The sequence below is a fragment of the Vanacampus margaritifer genome, chromosome 17, assembly GCF_051991255.1.
Source record: "Vanacampus margaritifer isolate UIUO_Vmar chromosome 17, RoL_Vmar_1.0, whole genome shotgun sequence".
Lineage (NCBI taxonomy): Eukaryota > Metazoa > Chordata > Actinopteri > Syngnathiformes > Syngnathidae > Vanacampus > Vanacampus margaritifer.
In genome coordinates, this window is record NC_135448.1 from 3,452,127 (window position 1) to 3,469,491 (window position 17,365).

The following is a 17,365-nucleotide window of genomic DNA, read 5'->3' on the forward strand; positions in this document are numbered from 1 at the left end:
TTGTAATTTGGGGTGGGAGGGGACAAGGGTGAACACTTATTACACTCAAATGTAACTTTTAAAAATGCAAAATATAGAATAAATGCCGAGCTGCTAATTATAGGCTACGTTCTTAAATTGTGATCGGATGCGTGCTCCTTCACCCCAGGTAGCACATAAGGACAATGACAAAACGTCGGCTTAATAACTGTTGGCAAGTTTTTCTTTTTAATCTATAAATGGCTTACCTTAATCAGAAACTGGGTTACAAATGGTCAAATTAAAATTTGGGATAGTGAATCCGTATTAACCGAACCGTATGAACCATATCACTCATTCTTGATTTAAGGGACAAAAGAGTTTTTTTTTTTTTTTTTTTTTTAAATCCCCAAAAAGGGGGGGGGGGGTTTAATGCACATGGCATTTGGATTTGCGTATATTTGTATAGAAAACCATGTAAAGCAGTCATACTCAATGCGCGACTACTTTAGCTTTAATTGGCGGCTCTAGTGTCAAGTTCTAGGCATGGGCAGCACAGAGAGTGGGGTTGTGGGGTGGTGAAGAAGGGATGGGGCCGACGCTAGAAGTAAAGAGACACATGGCTGGCACGTCACAAAAGGGTTTCCATCTAATTGTTTTGAATTTTTTAAGCGAATTTACTGAAAATGCGTAAAACAGACATGCGACTTATGCCTGTTGCCATCTGTTCTTCTGTTGCGTATATGGCTCTTTTGCAGTTACGTGCCCAAAATGGTGGGGGCGCCATAAAGGGGGTTCCGCTTTTGACGTATCAACTCAAAAAATCATCTGAGTTCAAGCGTTCTGTGATGGCAGCGCAATGATTTAAGCAAAATGGACATTCTGAATAAAAACAAAGCTATATATATATATATATACAGTATATATATATATATATATATATATATATTTGGTGAATTTGACTTTGATCAGCAATGTAGATCATGGGCAACCCTCCACTTTTCCCACCACCAACAAATATGGACATTTGCTGTCGTTTATGGTGTGAGTGCCTATGCTTTTATTTTCTTCAAAGAATTTAGAAACTATAAATCCCTGTAAGCTAACAGAATCGTTCTATGTATTTATTTATTTTTGCAAATGGTTGGGTGCGAGATTTATATTCATTTCAACCGCCACAGTTGTCGCAGTAAAGATGAGCATGGTAATTGGTGTGTAGGCTCAAGTCTGAACCTCAAAACTGTTATCAAGTGTATAATAACATAACATGTACTGTAGTAGTTGTCTGTCAACCAAAGCCTGATTTAAAAAGATCCAAACTTTAAAAATGCTGCGTTTTGACTATATACATGGAACATTTATTGTCTTTTTGACCCAAGGTGATGCACTCCCAACGCCTGCGAGAAACTCCTCTCAAACCTAGGCCATCAGTCATCTGGAGCTATGTCCTCTGCTCACTACACTTGTATAGGAGAATCATGTACACATGTTGCTGCTATGCCATTTAGAGGGACTACACCATGGTATTTTAAGCTCTTCCACAGTTAACTATAGGCATATAATGATGAAATCTTACCTTTTGGCACAATCATGATGTAATTTTTTATGAAATATGAGTGATGTCGGTGGATATTTTTCTTATCCGGAAGTCAAACGCTCGGTTCAGTAAAACCTTGCTTCTTTCCCGGTGACTGCCGCGGCCCCTCTTATGACGTCGTCCAAGCCGGCTGCTTCGTGCAACGCCCACGAAACATATAGATAGGTTTTAAGCCGATTTTTAAAATGGACTCTAAATTTCACGGGCTGCTAGATCTCTGCGTTTGGTCACGCAAGCCATCAATTCTTGAATAAACATTTGAAACAAAACAGGTCCTTGCCGCAAGAAATCGTGAAAGAGGAGGGGAGTAGAGAGGTTAGAGGAAAGGAGGAGAAAATAAAAAGCATATTGTTGCTTATGGGACGAGCACAATATCCACTACACCATCCATTCATTTAAAATCAATAGTGCAAATGTTTACACACCAGTGTCAGCCGATGGATTTTAAGACGGCCAATTGTCATTTCATTGCACTTTGGCATTGCAAATGTGAAGAATAATTGATTGCTTTGAATTCATTTGGACAGAATGTTTATTGATAAAGGCTACCTTTGTCATTATCTCATGGAGGGAGGTCTCAGAGAAAGTAGGCGTGCGTTTATTCCACAGAGGCGGTGCGGGGGTGGGGCCGCACGCAATGATGTCAAACCGTTCCAACAGCTCGTTTTCTCAGGTTAGGAGGGGCTGGTGCTTGGAGAGCAGAATAACCTAGAATTTTTCATACGGGGGTGAATGAAGGAAAAAACAACGTTGGTCATGTTTTTGATGAGAAATTAGCATTTTAACTCTTTGACTGCCAAAAACATTAAATAACGTTTAGTAAAATCCTACGGAGTGCCAAAGACGTTAAAAGACGTTCACTATGTTTTTTTTTTTGTTTTTGTTTTTAAACGGGTAGAGGAAAGCCTTGGCCAGCTGTGCCGAAAGTATCAAGCAGATCTAGTTAGTATAATGCCTATTTTTGGGCACTAGATGGCAGCGATGACTCTCTTTGGACAAGATTGGGTAGGCGTCAGTAGAAGACGTGAGGCGGAGCTAGAGTGTTGAGGGGAGAATGACTGAGGAAGCGAAAATGGCGACCGGTTGCAAGCAGCTCACGCTTGAGCATTTTTTTCAAAGACGAAAAGCATCAACCAATGCTAAAGAGCACATTGATGACGACGATGATGATGATGGTGAATCTGAGGTTGACGCCGAAGTTGGAAGCGTTGACGCGGCGGCTATGATCACGTCATAAAGCCTCACCGGCTAGCGATGCTAACGCCGGAAAACGCGGAGCACTTCTGCTCAGGCGGACGTTCAATCGGACGACGAATCCAATGCATATTCATCGGAGGAGTGGGTACAGTCTGATCACGGAGAAGACACTGGTTCTGGACTACGATGCCACCATGAATGAAGTGGATAAGATGGATCAGAACATCTCTTACCACCCGGTATAGGAACTGAAGGACATGAGGAAGCCAGACGTAACACCACCATAACGTCACCGTATCATGATCCTGAGAGTAGACTTGATGGCAACATGGCCAAACACACACTGCAGTATATACTTGCTATTCCCTGGGAAAAAAAGCCAGCAAGTGTAGCGTCTGCACGCGAAGGGGCAATTGCAGTGAAACTAATCTGTTGTGCAAATCCTGCTGCGTCCCCTTGCACGTAGGGGTGTGTTACAAAAAGAAAAACTGTATTTGAAACATCCACACAATTGTAAATAGTACCACGGTTGCACACATTTGTAAATAGTTTGCCAAATTGTTTTGTCAAATTGTTACACTGTTGAATGTAAATAAACGTATTTTGCTATCAAAAAACACTTTTTCATTGTTGGTGGTAGTGTTTTACAGAAGTAAAGCACTGTTTAAGTGTTTGTGGCATTATTCATGGAAAAAAAAGGTGTCAAATTCACTAGAGTGCATGAAATATCGTTTCACAAAAAGCTTGATTTCTCCGTATTTTGTTTCAAAACAGCATTTGGGTGAAACTAACCATTTTCTATTGTTGATTACTGAAAAAAGGAATAAGGTAGAAACAAACTTTTTTTTCCTGATGAATGATGAGAGTCCAATCTTTCATTTGGTAGTATGTGTGTTTCCATAGTCCAAACACAAAATTTTCTGTGGACCTTGAAAGATCAGTCAAAATGCTTAAATAGGCTGGCACCCACAGCATCCCTTTTCTGAAAACGTCTGGCAGTCAGAGTTAACAGGGCTAAAAGCTCCAAAAAGTTGATTTTTCATGTTGCAGTCCCTTTAAGCTGTGTGGGTCTCCAGCTCAAACCTACTCAAGAGACGTGGTTTTGTTTATTCTGCACTAATAACATGTGAAAAGTTTTGGTTAAAGATTACTTTACTGTTTTTGTTTTGAATTGTTTGTGCATGTTTCTTAAGCATTAGTCAACTGTCAAAACAGTTTATGGAAGAACAGAACACACACAAAAAGAACAATAACAATCTATGTTTGAGGGCTGCAGAGATCCATCAACTAATTGTGAGTATTTGTCGTTGACTATAAAAAAGTTGACTACATTTTCTGTAAGCAATTCATCATTATCTGCTCTATTTCCCAGTACATTACACAGAAGTCTGGTGCATTATTTAATAAAAAAGTAAAAATTCATCACTAAAAACGTCTATTTATTTCAGCAATCTTGAAAGTGCACATGTCACATTCAGGGATAGCGTTATCCTGTTCAGCATGTTGGTCTTTCCCAGTCTGGTCTTTCATTTGTTGCCTAACAGCAACATTGGCTGACAGCTTAGCCTCATTCAGAAGGCAGAGTGATTCAAAAAGAATGCGCCAAGATCATTACATGATATTTAAAAAATGAAAAACTCTAGCCTGGACACATGTACCTTCAAGTTTTTAGTTGATGTTTTACAAGATGCTCAATGTGGCCACTACTGGCCAAGGGAGGAATAGGCGAATGGGAGGAACTCTGCTTGATGTCCGTGTTGACTGTGGTAGCCACATTTAGCACTTTTAAAACGTGAAATAAAAACTTGAAGGCATGTACAACAACTGTGCATAAAGAGATTTCTATTGTTTTTCGTTTTTAAAATACTGCATGATCATTTTAGCATATTCTTTTTGAACTACCCTCTATGATGGCCTCCAATTTCTTCATCCTGCTTGGCTGCAGTCTCAGATTCCTGCTGCATACGAACGAACTTCCTTTGCTGCATACGTTTACGTTGTCTTTCAGACCGTGCACTGTCCATTGGGTTGATTTCAGCGTGCCCCAAACGTAAAGATAACTTTCCATCATCTCATAAATTGGTTGACCTGCAATCACATTAGATGATGTAAAACCTTATATCCAGTACAGGTATGTCATCCTTATTATGAGTGAGCAGTGTTGGAGAGCAACTAAATTAATTTTGCAGAATGCACATTTTGACGACTCATTTTGAGTAACTGTATTTAGACCGTATTCAGACCTTTTCATTTGAGGGAATTCTGTTACTTACCTAAAATCAGATAAATCAATCTTAAAACTCTAGCAAAAAATGGTTCTATGTTCTGGAAAGAAAAACATTTTAAAGTCATCATGTCACTTTTCATGGAAACAATCCAAAAGTTGCCCCAACTATCTATGTATATGCCATGAATGGCCTGCTGCCCTCCTGACTCTTTTTGTAAGCTCCTCCTAATCGGCGTTCTTAACAGTTAGCACAACCAGCCTCACTTGACATTTAATGCTAAGAGTAGCATCACAAACCAGAAAAACAAAACAAAAATAATAATTGTAATTATTTCCTTACTAACCTTTATGAAAATCAGTGGTGGGCGCCTCAATGAATTTTGAGTGTCTGTCATTTGGCAATCGTCAACAGCCAGGACCCTTTCATTGTCAATACGACAATATCTCAAGTTAAACTGCATTGTAATCATCAATTCGTCATTCCTGGACCTTGCGTTAATGTTGACGGAATGCCTATCAGCATTGCTGGACTAACAGAATTATGCCCACTCTTTGTCAGGCTGGCATGGAACTGCATGCGCTAGGTATTACTGACACTTAACTGTAGATACAGCACACTGCATAAGGCACCCTTCAACTCATTGTTTGTGACACCAATCACTGAAATAAAATTCCAAACTTATTAAAAATAATACAGGCAGGAACATATCTCTAAGTAAAATTCAGGGTTTATAAATTACAATTGTGAAGAAGTAAGAGTTATTGTGCATTTTAGACATGGTTACAATTAAAGTGCAGGGTGTTGTGTCAAATTGCAATTTACACCCCATTAAATAAGAGTGATGAACAAAGATTTTGTCAGGTAACTATGCAAGATATGTTCTTTAATGTAAATTTGTGTTGAATTGTGTCAATAAAAGCATATTGAAAGTGAATTTGTTCATTGAATTCACGTGGAACCTTTTGTCTCCATGAACAAACCCAAATCCCAAAAAGTTGGGACCTTCTACAAATTGTGAATAAAAACGAATGCAATTATGTGGAAGTGCCAAATTTCAATATTTTGTTTAGAATAGAACATAGATGACAGGTCGAAAGTTTAAACTGTAAAATATGTTGATTGTAAATTTCATGGTGCCAACAAATCTCAAAAAAGTTGGGACAGGTAGCAATAAGAGGTTAAGTCATTTATAAAAAAATATATATTTAAAAAAACTGCTGGAAGACCAATTACCGAAGCGAAGATGGGTAGAGAATCACCAATTCCTCCAATGTTGCGCAGAAAGATAGTGGAGAAATATCAGAAAGGTGTTTACCAGCGAAAAATTGCAAAAAGGTTTAAGTAATCATCATCTACAGTGCATAACATCATCCAAAGATTCGGAGAATCTGGAATAATCTCTGTGTAAGGGTCAAGGCTGAAAAATCATACTGGATGCCCATGATCTTCGGGCTCTTAAACGGCACTGCACCGCAAACAGGAATGCTTACTGTAAGGGAAATCACAGAAAGGGCTCAGCAATACTTCCAGAAAACATTGTGGGTGAACACAATCCACCGTGCCAGCTGCCGTTGCCAGATGAATCTTTACAGTACAAAGAAGAAGCCATTTCTGAAGCAGACCAAGAAGCGCAGGCGTTGCTCTGGGCCAGGGGTTATTTAAAATGGAGTGTGGCAAAGTGGAAACCTGTTTTGTGGTCAGATGGATCACAATTCGAAGTTCTTTGTGAAAAACTGGGGTGCTATATCATACGGACTAAAGAGGACAAGGACAACCCAAGTTGTTATCAGCACTCAGTTTATAAGCCTGCATCTGTGATCGTATAGGGTTGCATGAGTGCGTGTGGCAGCTTTCACATCTGGAAAGGCATCATCAATGGAGAAAGGTATATTCAGATTCGATAACAAAATATGTTCCCATCCAGGCATCATTACTTCCAGAGAAGATCTTGCATTTCTCAACACGATATGCCAGACCACATGCAGCACCAATTATAACATCATGGCTGCATAGGAAAAATATCCGGGTATTGAAATGGCCAGCTTACAGTCCACTTCTTTTACATATAGAGCACATTTGGCACATCATAAAGGGGAAGATGTAACAAAGAAAGCCCAAGACAGTTAAACAGTTAGAGAGACGTGTTAGACAAGAATGGGACAGCATTCCTATTTCTACACTTGAGAAACTTGTCTCTTCGATCCCCAGACGTTTGCAGACTGTTGTAAGAAGAAGAAGGGATGCCTCACAGTGATGGAAATGGCCTTGTCCCAACTCTTTTAAATATTTGTTGACACCATGGAATTTAAAATCAACATATATATTTTTTTAATATTAAAATTTGGCATTTCCACATAATTGCATTCAGTTTTTATTTACAATGTGTATAGTGTCCCAACTTTTTTGTAAATGGGTTTGTAGTAAAGATAATGACAATTAACTGAACTTTGATTTGTGTTTTGATATATTTTTGTAATATATATATATATATATATATATATATATATATATATATATGTTTTTTTTAAATGTCTGTATTTTATTTCAATCAATACAACCTTTTGCAATGCCAATACTTGTTTCACCATACTTGTTTCAATGTCAATGCAGCTTTTTCCACAATTATTATTATTTTTTCCAATACCGAATCTAATTGGCAGTGTTGTGGCTCCATAGAAAACATGACCTCCCAGCGTTGTGCCTTCTTTTTCATACCTTACATGGGCGCTCAGGAAAAATCTGCACATTCACTATTTATTGAAAGATAGAAATAAAAAAAATTGCTTAAAAATCTCAATCTCTAGTCTGCAGCTGCTGTTATAAGAAAGCGTAATTAATTGGAGTGTAAAAATAAAAACATACTAAATTGGCTTGGCTTGACCCAGTCACGTCACGTGGTGGCCACGGGCCATCTGGCCATCATTAATGTTGACGTGGAACCTTTGTCTCCATATAGTAAAGAATAAGATAATGACAATTAACTTTACTGAAATTTTGATATACATTTTTAATGAAATAGGGAAGAAATGTATTCAGGCAGGTTACTGGAAGGGAAACAAAACGTAACCCTGACTGGACCGCACTACAAACAATGACATCCCAGCCTTTGTTGTAAAAGCAATGATTTTGAGAGATTTTGAAATGACTGGTGAAATGCAGGTGCATTTATTGCTTCATGTTTATTGCATGACTTGATTGCCTAACCTAATTGACTGCATAGTGTTTATTCTCAACTCTGCTTGGGAGACATTGCAAATACAAGTGAGTGACCCAAGTTGACGGTTACATTGGAGGACAGAAACCCCCTTCATCAATGCGAAACACATCCAGTGGATGAGGAGAGGTGACATCCAAACTGTAGAATCTGGAGAACGTGCACGGCGAACGTGCACGGCGAACGTGCACGGCGACGACCAGCAAACAGCCACACAGACGTCCTCCAAGGACACTCCTTTCAGAACTGCCCATGAGGAGGGCTCTCCCAAGGGAGATTGAGCCAACCAGACCTGACGGCGCGCCTGGATAAGCAAAGACATACTACGGCCATGCTCCCTTGAAAGGAGGGATAAATCCCTCAGCGCCATGTTACAGAATGATGTAGCCTCATCTACTTTGTTGTCTCTCAAAGCTGCAAAGAGAGCAAGTAGGAGATGCGCCTGAGCGTTGCTACCCCCGTCGTCGCTTTGTACGACTTAGTAACCAGTTCGTCCATCAAGCGCAACTGAGGGCTAGGGCATCTCACAGCCTCTCTAAGGGTTTCCTCTGGGGAGACGATGAGTGAAGCCACAGAATACACTACATTAGGCATTCGGTCTAAACCAATAGGATTCAGAAACCGCATGCTTGCCAGGGCACGGGCATCCGCTGGGAGCCGAGGATAAACACTAGAATTGGACCAGCAGGAATGAAGGTCTGTCAAAAAGAGACACAAAAAGAAAAGATTACAGGATCCAAAAAGACTTGGTTGAGAAGTCTATTGGAGAGAAGCCACACTCAGTAGGAGGCTGAGAAAAAAAAGCCAGACGTGTCGAACTTTAACGTTGGAATGCAAGTCTAACAGTGCGCACCAATTCTGCCCCAGCTGAAAAAGGTTCAGAAGGAGGAGAAAACGGGGCAGTGGAAACAGAGTCCATACCCGAACATGCCTCAGAATCCCGGCCGGAGACGGCATTCTTGCCGACGTCATCCCCTTGGGAGGGCAATTGGAGTGTTGCATCCGGCATGTCCACCACTGCATAGGGCAACGCCGCTGCAGAAGCCTGAGAATTAGAAGGGTTTTGATTACCCTGCGCCTGCATTGCCATCACAATCGCCTGCAAACGGCTCAACTGCAAGGCAATCTGAAAGTCCGCCCGACTCTTACTCCGATGGTCAGGGGCAGCAGAAGAAGCGGACCTGCGTTTTGCCCAACCACCACGAGGGTGGGGGGAAGAGGGGCCCATTGCCACCGCCGCGATGACCGCCCCTGGGCAGCTGCTGCGTCCTGGTGAGGCGCAACTTCAGTTGTGTTCACCGGAGTGTGGACTGCCCGTAACAGCTTCATAGTGGCCGCCACAGCGCGACAGTCAAGACAGCTGTCAGTGCGTCCATCTTCGGGCAAGAAGGAGCTGCCACAGTGCTTACAGCGAGTGTCGTCGTCCATAGCAGCCACCAATTGACGCGCAAAGAGTGTGCGCAAGTCAACAGGCAGCTATCTTCGTGTGGGAGAGGAGGCGAAAACCGGCCTCTTCACCAACAGAACATACAAATTCACAAGTCCTCACAGCAACACATAAGTGAACGTTTGTGTCGTCATAAACTAGCAGAAGTCATGACAGACAATATCAAAGCCATCAAACAATATCAAAGCGGCTGTTGACCCACGGACGGAGCCGCATAAGTTTTGAGGCAATACAAGCTAGAAAAGGATACGAAATAACCGTACCAACACTAGAGAGTTCAAAACAATTCAAAGTAACCGTTGGCAAAATGTCAACAGTGGCTGACATCCACTAGACGTACTTACAAACTTGAAGCCGCACTCAGCGATGAGGAGCGGAGAACATGTAAAGATGGAAGCGGAGCTCCAACGTCTATGCATATATTTCAAAGGTCAAAATACACCGAACCGTCGCAGCCAATTTTACTTCCTGATGTATTTGCTTGATGCTTGTTGGAGAACTCAAAAGTTATTTGCCCACTTTGCAGAGCCAAATTCAAATAGTATAATTTGTACACTGTCGCGAGGTTCTGGTTGGTACTCACAAATGAGGATGGTGTGGCCAAAAAGTCCAATGCAATGTCCCAATTTATTTTAAAAGAAGTCACAAAATTTACAAAGTTATTCACGAAATGGTTCTTCGTAAAAAAAACTGTGTCTTCTTCCTTCTCCCTACCAGATCCCAGCTCACACTGCCCAAGACATTGATGATGGCCACTTTTAACCACCCAGGCTCCTCCCCTTAGCCAATTAATTCATAAAATGGCCATTTTATCCATCAACACTACATTCCAATAATCAACAAAAATATCAATAATTATAGAAAAATAAGATTGTTTAATCCCTGCACCCTCAGACCAATGGCAGAGGCACGTGGTAGCCAGGGGTAGCCGCGGCCACCCCCCTGGATCCTGGATGTTCAACAATATTGTCAATGCCTACTAAATAATTGATATCTCAGCTCCTTAAGCAGATGGCAACATAATTCCAAAAACATTTCAGAGCTTACATATGTGGCGTTCACACAAACCTAAATTTATTATTCTAAACCTTCAATATATATATATTTTTTTAAATCAACAAACAACTGTGTCGCATCTGCGGGGGTGTTTTTAGACACGGTTGTCATGTGAATGTCAGCCTATGTTAGGGCTATGTTAGTACATGAAAAGGCATACCGGTAATCTACTATTTTTTTAAAAATGTATTTGTATGTTTAATAAAATAAATGTGTGTAAAATTAGACACAAAAAGAAGAAATTTGATATATCAATCTTGTACAGTAGGAACAGGCTGATATTTTAAAAGGACACAATAAAACAATTAATGAATAAAAACTACAGAAAACAATATAATAAAAACAAACCAAGGGTTCTTTTTAAACTGTATTTCTTGTACAAAATGGTCCATTCAGATATTATGATTATTATTATTATTATATTGTAATTCAATTATGAAATCAAATACACTTATAAAAACATGTAACAATATCAAATAACATATCAAAAAGACATTTATTGTGTGAACTTTGGCATCTGTAACGAATATTGCCCGTCACCCTCAATTTTTTCCCGTCTTTTTTTGTTGTTACCGATTACATTCTACTAAAGTAATAGGGGAATATATGGATGATTTTAGCCTCGTCGACAGCTGGAGACTTAAAAACCCAAATAAGAAGGAATTTACCTACTTTTCCCCTGTGCACTGGTCTTTTTCAAGAATTGATTTTTTTCTTACAAATAACTATTGCTTTTTTTTTTTTTTTTTTTTCTTGAGAGCTCAGTATTGTTCATTCGGTAATTTTACCGATTTGACATGTCATCATCATTACTCTCCTTTATTTTTTTAATTATTATTTTTTTTGTATGTGGGTGAGTATGTTTATGTGCGTGCGTGCGAGTGTGTGTGTATTCATTAGTTCACCTAAAACCTATTAAAAAATCCCATACCGTTCACCTAAACCGAACACTTCCAGCCAGAGTCGTGAGGCCGTCAGGAGACCTGAGGAAGGACCAAAGAAAGGTTGACAGTGACATCTAAATTCCAACAAATCAGGGAGACCTCAAGAGACCAAAGGAGAGACTGAGGATATGAAGGAAGGACAGACGAAGCAGAGTGAGATCCACAGACACCAGACTCCACCGATTCAATGACCTGAGGAAGAAGCAGATTGTGACTGAATTTCGATAGATGCCGGTGTGGTGGATATGGCATGCATGAAAATCTCCACCAAAGAGAGGAGCCGCCGACCCCTGCCAGGACAGAGCAAGCGCAACACCTCAGGGCCCCCCAGGCCGCGGCAGCCCCAAAGGACGACCCCCGTGCCCCGCAGGGGCCACCGGCCGGAGAGCAAACCCGGGAGCAGGAGCGCCACCCACCCCAACGCGGCCCGCGCCCCCAACCCAACGCAGCAGGACGAGGCACTGCAGGCCCGCCAGGAACCCCACCGGTCCACAGCCCCCGCTCCCCCCCCGCCCCCCATCCACCCCAACCCAGCCCCAGCCGCCCCCATGCCCCAAACCACCACCCCCAGCATCCCCCCACCCACACCACCCTCCCAACCAAGCCCCCCCCCGACCCCACCCCACCAACCAAATAAACCAAATAACTCTATTGCTGATGAAACTGTTACAAAAATACATCCTATTATTATTAGCGACCATGCACCCAGTCTCCCTTTCCCTACAAGTGATTTTTCCTTTAAACCACCCCCGACATGGCGTTTTAACATCTCACTGCTAAACGAGTTTGACAAAATTATAAGAAGAGAGTGGGCAGACTTTTTGTAAATAAATAACTCTCCAGACTTATCTCCATCTCTTCTCTGAGAAGCTGGGAAAGCAGTAATTAGATGTAAAAATTATATCATATTCATCTTATAAAAAGAAACGGGATCAAAAATTTGAAAAAGACTTGGAAGATAAAATTAAACAACCGACGGATGAGTACGCAATAAACCCAAATAACCAAATATGGACTGACTTACAAAATACAAAAATACAGTAAGACGATATGCTATCTAAAAAGACAGAGTTTATAATACAACAATTGAGATACAACAACTTTGAATATAATAATAAATCAGGTAAATTTCTTGTAAACCAACTTCAACGCAGTCGGGAAAAATCTCTTATAACGGCTATTAAAGGGACAACTGGTGAATGCACACAATCACCAGAATTAATCACATTTTTTATAACTATTATCGCAACCTATACTCAGAAACTAACAAGCCTAACCCTGAGCATATTGAGGCATTCCTCAGTAGCTTATATATACCTCAGTTAACTACTGAATATAAAGATATGTTAGATGCGCCACTTACTATAAACGAGTTGTACAGTGCTCTAGATAGTATGCCTAATGGCAGAGCACCTGGCGCGGATGGTTATCCGGCTATATTTTTTAAGCACTTCTGGTTTAATGCTTGCTCCACTATTCTTAAGAGTAGTAACAGAAATTAAAACTAATGGTTACATACGCCCACACATGAATACAGCAGCAATTAAACTTTTATTAAAGCCAGAAAAAGACCCCACCCTTCCATCAAGTTACCGTCCGATTTCACAAATTAACATCCATCCATTTTATTAACCGCTTAGTCCTCACAAGGGTCGCGGGGGGCGCTGGAGCCTATCCCAGCTGACTTCGGGCAGTAGGCGGGGTACACCCTGAACTGGTTGCCAGCCAATCGCAGGGCACACTGATATTAAAATGATCACTAATGCCTCCGCATCTAGACTAAAAACAGTAATCTCGACAATCATTCATAGCGACCAAACAGGCTTTATTAAAGATCGTCACTCTACTAATAATATTAGGAGGCTCTTTAACCTTATTAGCATGTCACAGCGGCATGATAAAAAGGCAGTTATTATATCATTGGATGCAGAAAAAGCTTTCGACAAAGTTAACTGGTCCTTCCTCTTTGCTGTTTTAAATAAATTGGGCTTTGGGAAGTCATTTATTCACTGGGTGTCAGTATTATATGATTCTTCTAAAGCTACAGTTACGGTTAGGGTTAGAGAGGCACAAGACAGGGATGCCCACTGTCCCCTTTATTATTTGCAATATGTATTGAGCCATTTGCATTAGCTATACGGCAGGAAAGAAGGATTCAAGGAATTCACTCTGGGGTAACAACACAAAACTAATCTATATGCCAATGATATTTTATTTTATTTTGAAAAGCCTGCTATTTCGTTAAGGGAAGTATTTAACTTAATAACTAAATTTTCACATTTATCAGATTATTCTATTAACTGGACAAAATCAACACTACTACCTATTACAGAAAATTCATGGAACCCTGCAAGCTAGGACCCACACTACTCATTTCCTATAGGTAATTTAAAATACTTAGGCATAAAAATCTCACCTAAATTAACTGATTTAAATCATTTAAACTTTACTCCACTTCTGGATAGCATTTATAGTGACTTGGAGCGCTGGAATAATCTTCCTATTTTTCTAATAGGACGAATAGCCACCATTTAAAATGAAAGTTTTACCCAAAATAAACTATTTTTTCCTCAATGATTCCGTTTAAACCTACGGCTAACTGGTTCCAGTTGTTGGATTCGGCCGTTACAAAATTTTACTGGAATTAAAAAAAAGCAAATATTAGTCTATCTACTCTTCAGAAAAGTAAATCCAAAGGAGGTCTAGAGGCACCAAATTTTATGCACTACTATATAGCTAACCAGCTACAATATATCATTCTATGGGCACAACCCAACAGAGATACTAACTGTTGGCTGGAACGAGAACAGAAGGATTGCAATAACCTCATACTTCTAGATTTACTCTTCATTACAACATCGATTAAGTGACCCAACGATAATAAAAATAGGGGGTGCATGGTGGCGCGGCGGGGATACAAATGGGGTACCGCAGCGCTGCTTAATGTTGCGGTCTGCCCCAACCGATGGCTCCCCAACTTGACACACCCGCCCCTCCTGGTTGTGGGGTGCTGACGGAGCTACTCCGTCACATACACCCATAGCCGTTTCTTGCTATAGGCCAAGTAGACGGCTGCCTAGGACCCCAACGCCACCAGGGGCCCCCCAAGCTTTATATGTAGTGTTACCTGAGGACGATAAAAATCTCTTGTCTTTATCTGTCTCTAATATTTGTGTATTACATGCCTTTTATGCTTAAAAGATAAACATATAATATGCATAAAATAAACTGGTATGATAAGCAGTCTCTTCTTGTGCCGGTCCCTAGCCCGGATAAATACCGAGGGTTGTGTCAGGAAGGGCATCCGACGTAAAACTTTGGCCAAATCAAACATGCGAATCAAATACATGACTTCCATACCGGATCGGTCCCAAGCCCGGGTTAACAGCGACCACCATCGGTGCTGTTGACCAACAAGGTGTCGGTGGAAACTGGACTACCATTGGTCGAAGGAGAGGAGGAAGGTGTGTTCGTAGGAAGAAAGAGAAGAGGAACACCAAGAGTCTAGAACTGAGAGTAGGGACGTTGAATGTTGGAACTATGACAGGAAAACGTAGAGAGCTAGTTGACATGAAGCAGAGAAGGAAGGTGGACATATTGTATGTTCAGGAGACCAGGTGGAAAGGGAGCAAAGCTAGAAGTTTAGAAGCAGTTATTCTATCATGGTGTTGATAGGAAGATAAATGGAGTCTGAGTTATCGTGAAGGAGTTTGTTAGGAACGTCCTGGGGGTAAAAAGAGTGTCAGAGTGATGAGCCTGAAGCTACGAATCGAAGGTGTGATGATCAATGTTGTTAGTGGGTATGCGCCACAGGTAGGATGTGAGCTGGAGGAGAAGGATAATTTTTGGTTGGACATGGGTGAAATTATGCAGAGCATCCCTAGAAGTGACAGAGTTGTCATTGGTGTAGACTTCAATGGACATGTTGGTGCAGGAAACAGAGGTGATGGACAAGTTTGGTATCCAGGAGCAGAACGCAGGACATGGCTGACTTTGCAAAAAGAATGGAAATGGCTGTCATGAATACTTTCTTCCAGAAAAGGCAGGAACATAAGGTGACCTACAAGAGTGGAGGTAGGAGTACATAAAAAAAAAGCTGAAAAAAATCGCAACCGCCAGTTTTTCTCTTTCTTCGTTGTTCTAATTTTTGCGGCGCCATGCTTAGGTGACGTCACAGAAACCGTCGCTAGGCGATTATGTGTCGATCGAAACTCGTGACTTGCAAGTCAGCCTTTTCAAATTCTTCATCTAAATGCTGTCTCCTCTCACTCAAACCATCCATCCACGCCAAGTACATAAAATAAAAAGCAGAGAAAACCATCAACCACCTAAAGTTTTTCTCTTTCTTCGTTGTGATTTTTGTCGTGCGGTGCTTTGGTGACGTCACGGGAGAAACTGTCGCACGGCATTTACGTTTCGATCGAAACTCGTGACGTCGCGAAATGGGTCTTACTCCGCAGTGGAGACACAGACACAAGCGGGCCGGCTGAGAGGACGGTTCCTGTGTAAGTCCCTACCCCTCTCCCCATACCCAAACGTCCTGCGGTGGAAACGCCGCTAAAGACGGCAAAGGTGTTCCAGATGACTGGTCAACTACAGCAAATGTGATTAGGGAGACAGGTAGGACAGCCCTTGGTGTGTTATCTGGAAGGAAATTAGATAAAGAGACTTGGTAGTGGAATGAGGAGGTGCAGAAGTGGATCCAGAGAAAGAGGTTAACTAAGAAGAAGTGGGACACTGAGAGGACTGAAGAAAGTAGACAGGAGTACAGGGAAATGCAGCGTAAGGTGAAAGTAGAAGTGGCAAAGGCCAAACAGGGGGCTTACGATGACTTGTATGCTAGGTTGGACAGTAAGGAGGGAGAAACTGATCTATAGAGTTTGGCAAGGCAAAGAGACAGAGATGGGAATGACGTGCAGCAGGTTAGGGTAATAAAGGATAGGGATAGAAGTGTGTTGACAGATGCCAGTAGTGTGACGGAAAGATGGAAAGAAAACTTTGAAAAGTTGATGAATGAGGAAAATGAGCGAGGACAAAGAGTAGAAGAAGTGACCGTTGTGGGCCAGGAAGTTGCCTGAGGAATGAAGGAGAAGTGTGCTGGTGCAGAGTTGTGGCAACTACAGAGGAATAAAGCTAATGAGCCACACAATGGTAAAGAGTAGTTGAAGCTAGACTGAAGGCAGAGGTGAACATTTGTGAGCAGCAGTATGGTTTCATGCCAAAAAAGAGTACCACAGATGCAGCATTTGCTTTGAGGATGTTGATAGAGAAGGTCATAACGAGCTGCATTGTGTCTTTTTAGATCTGGAGAAAGCTTACGACAGGGTGCCCAGAGAGGAACTGTGGAAGTCTGGAGTATCAGAGAAGTATGTTCAAGTGGTGCAGGACATGTATGAGGACTGTAAGACAGTGGTGAGGTGTGACGGAGGAATTCAAAGTGGAGGAGGGACTGCATCGGGGATCAGCTCTGAGCCCCTTCTTGTTCGCTATGGTAATGGACAGGATGACAGACAAGGTTAGACAGGAATCTCCATGGACTATGATGTTTGCAGATGACATTGTGATCTGTAGTGAGAGCAGGGAACAGGTGGAGGAGAAGCTACAGGTGTGGAGGTTTGCCCTGGAAAGGAGGGGAATGAAGGTTAGCCATAGCAAGACGGAGTATCTGTGTGTGAATGGGAGGGACCCAGGTGGAAGAGTGAGGTTACAGGGAGAAGAGACCAA

At 41.5% G+C, this 17,365-nt stretch overlaps 1 protein-coding gene and 1 long non-coding RNA gene across 3 annotated transcripts; both read right to left on the reverse strand.

The window, feature by feature from the left end:
- Positions 1-4,170: 4,170 nt before the first annotated feature.
- LOC144036863 (uncharacterized) lies at positions 4,171-10,366 on the reverse strand. The gene is made up of 2 exons (XR_013288748.1): positions 10,225-10,366; positions 4,171-4,840 (listed from the first exon to the last, which is right to left on the reverse strand). It is a non-coding gene; the product is annotated as an uncharacterized LOC144036863 (long non-coding RNA).
- On the reverse strand, positions 4,847-9,852 carry LOC144036862 (uncharacterized). Of its 2 annotated transcripts, XM_077547774.1 has the most exons (3): positions 9,344-9,852; positions 9,116-9,239; positions 4,847-8,892 (listed from the first exon to the last, which is right to left on the reverse strand). In XM_077547774.1, exons 1-3 carry the CDS (start codon positions 9,620-9,622, stop codon positions 8,603-8,605), a joined length of 693 nt encoding a protein of 230 aa, XP_077403900.1. In that variant the 5' UTR covers positions 9,623-9,852; the 3' UTR covers positions 4,847-8,602. The 2 variants fall into 2 exon arrangements, 1 of the variants encoding a protein (XP_077403900.1); XR_013288747.1 differs by having other exon boundaries at positions 4,847-9,239; positions 9,376-9,852.
- Positions 10,367-17,365: the final 6,999 nt, after the last annotated feature.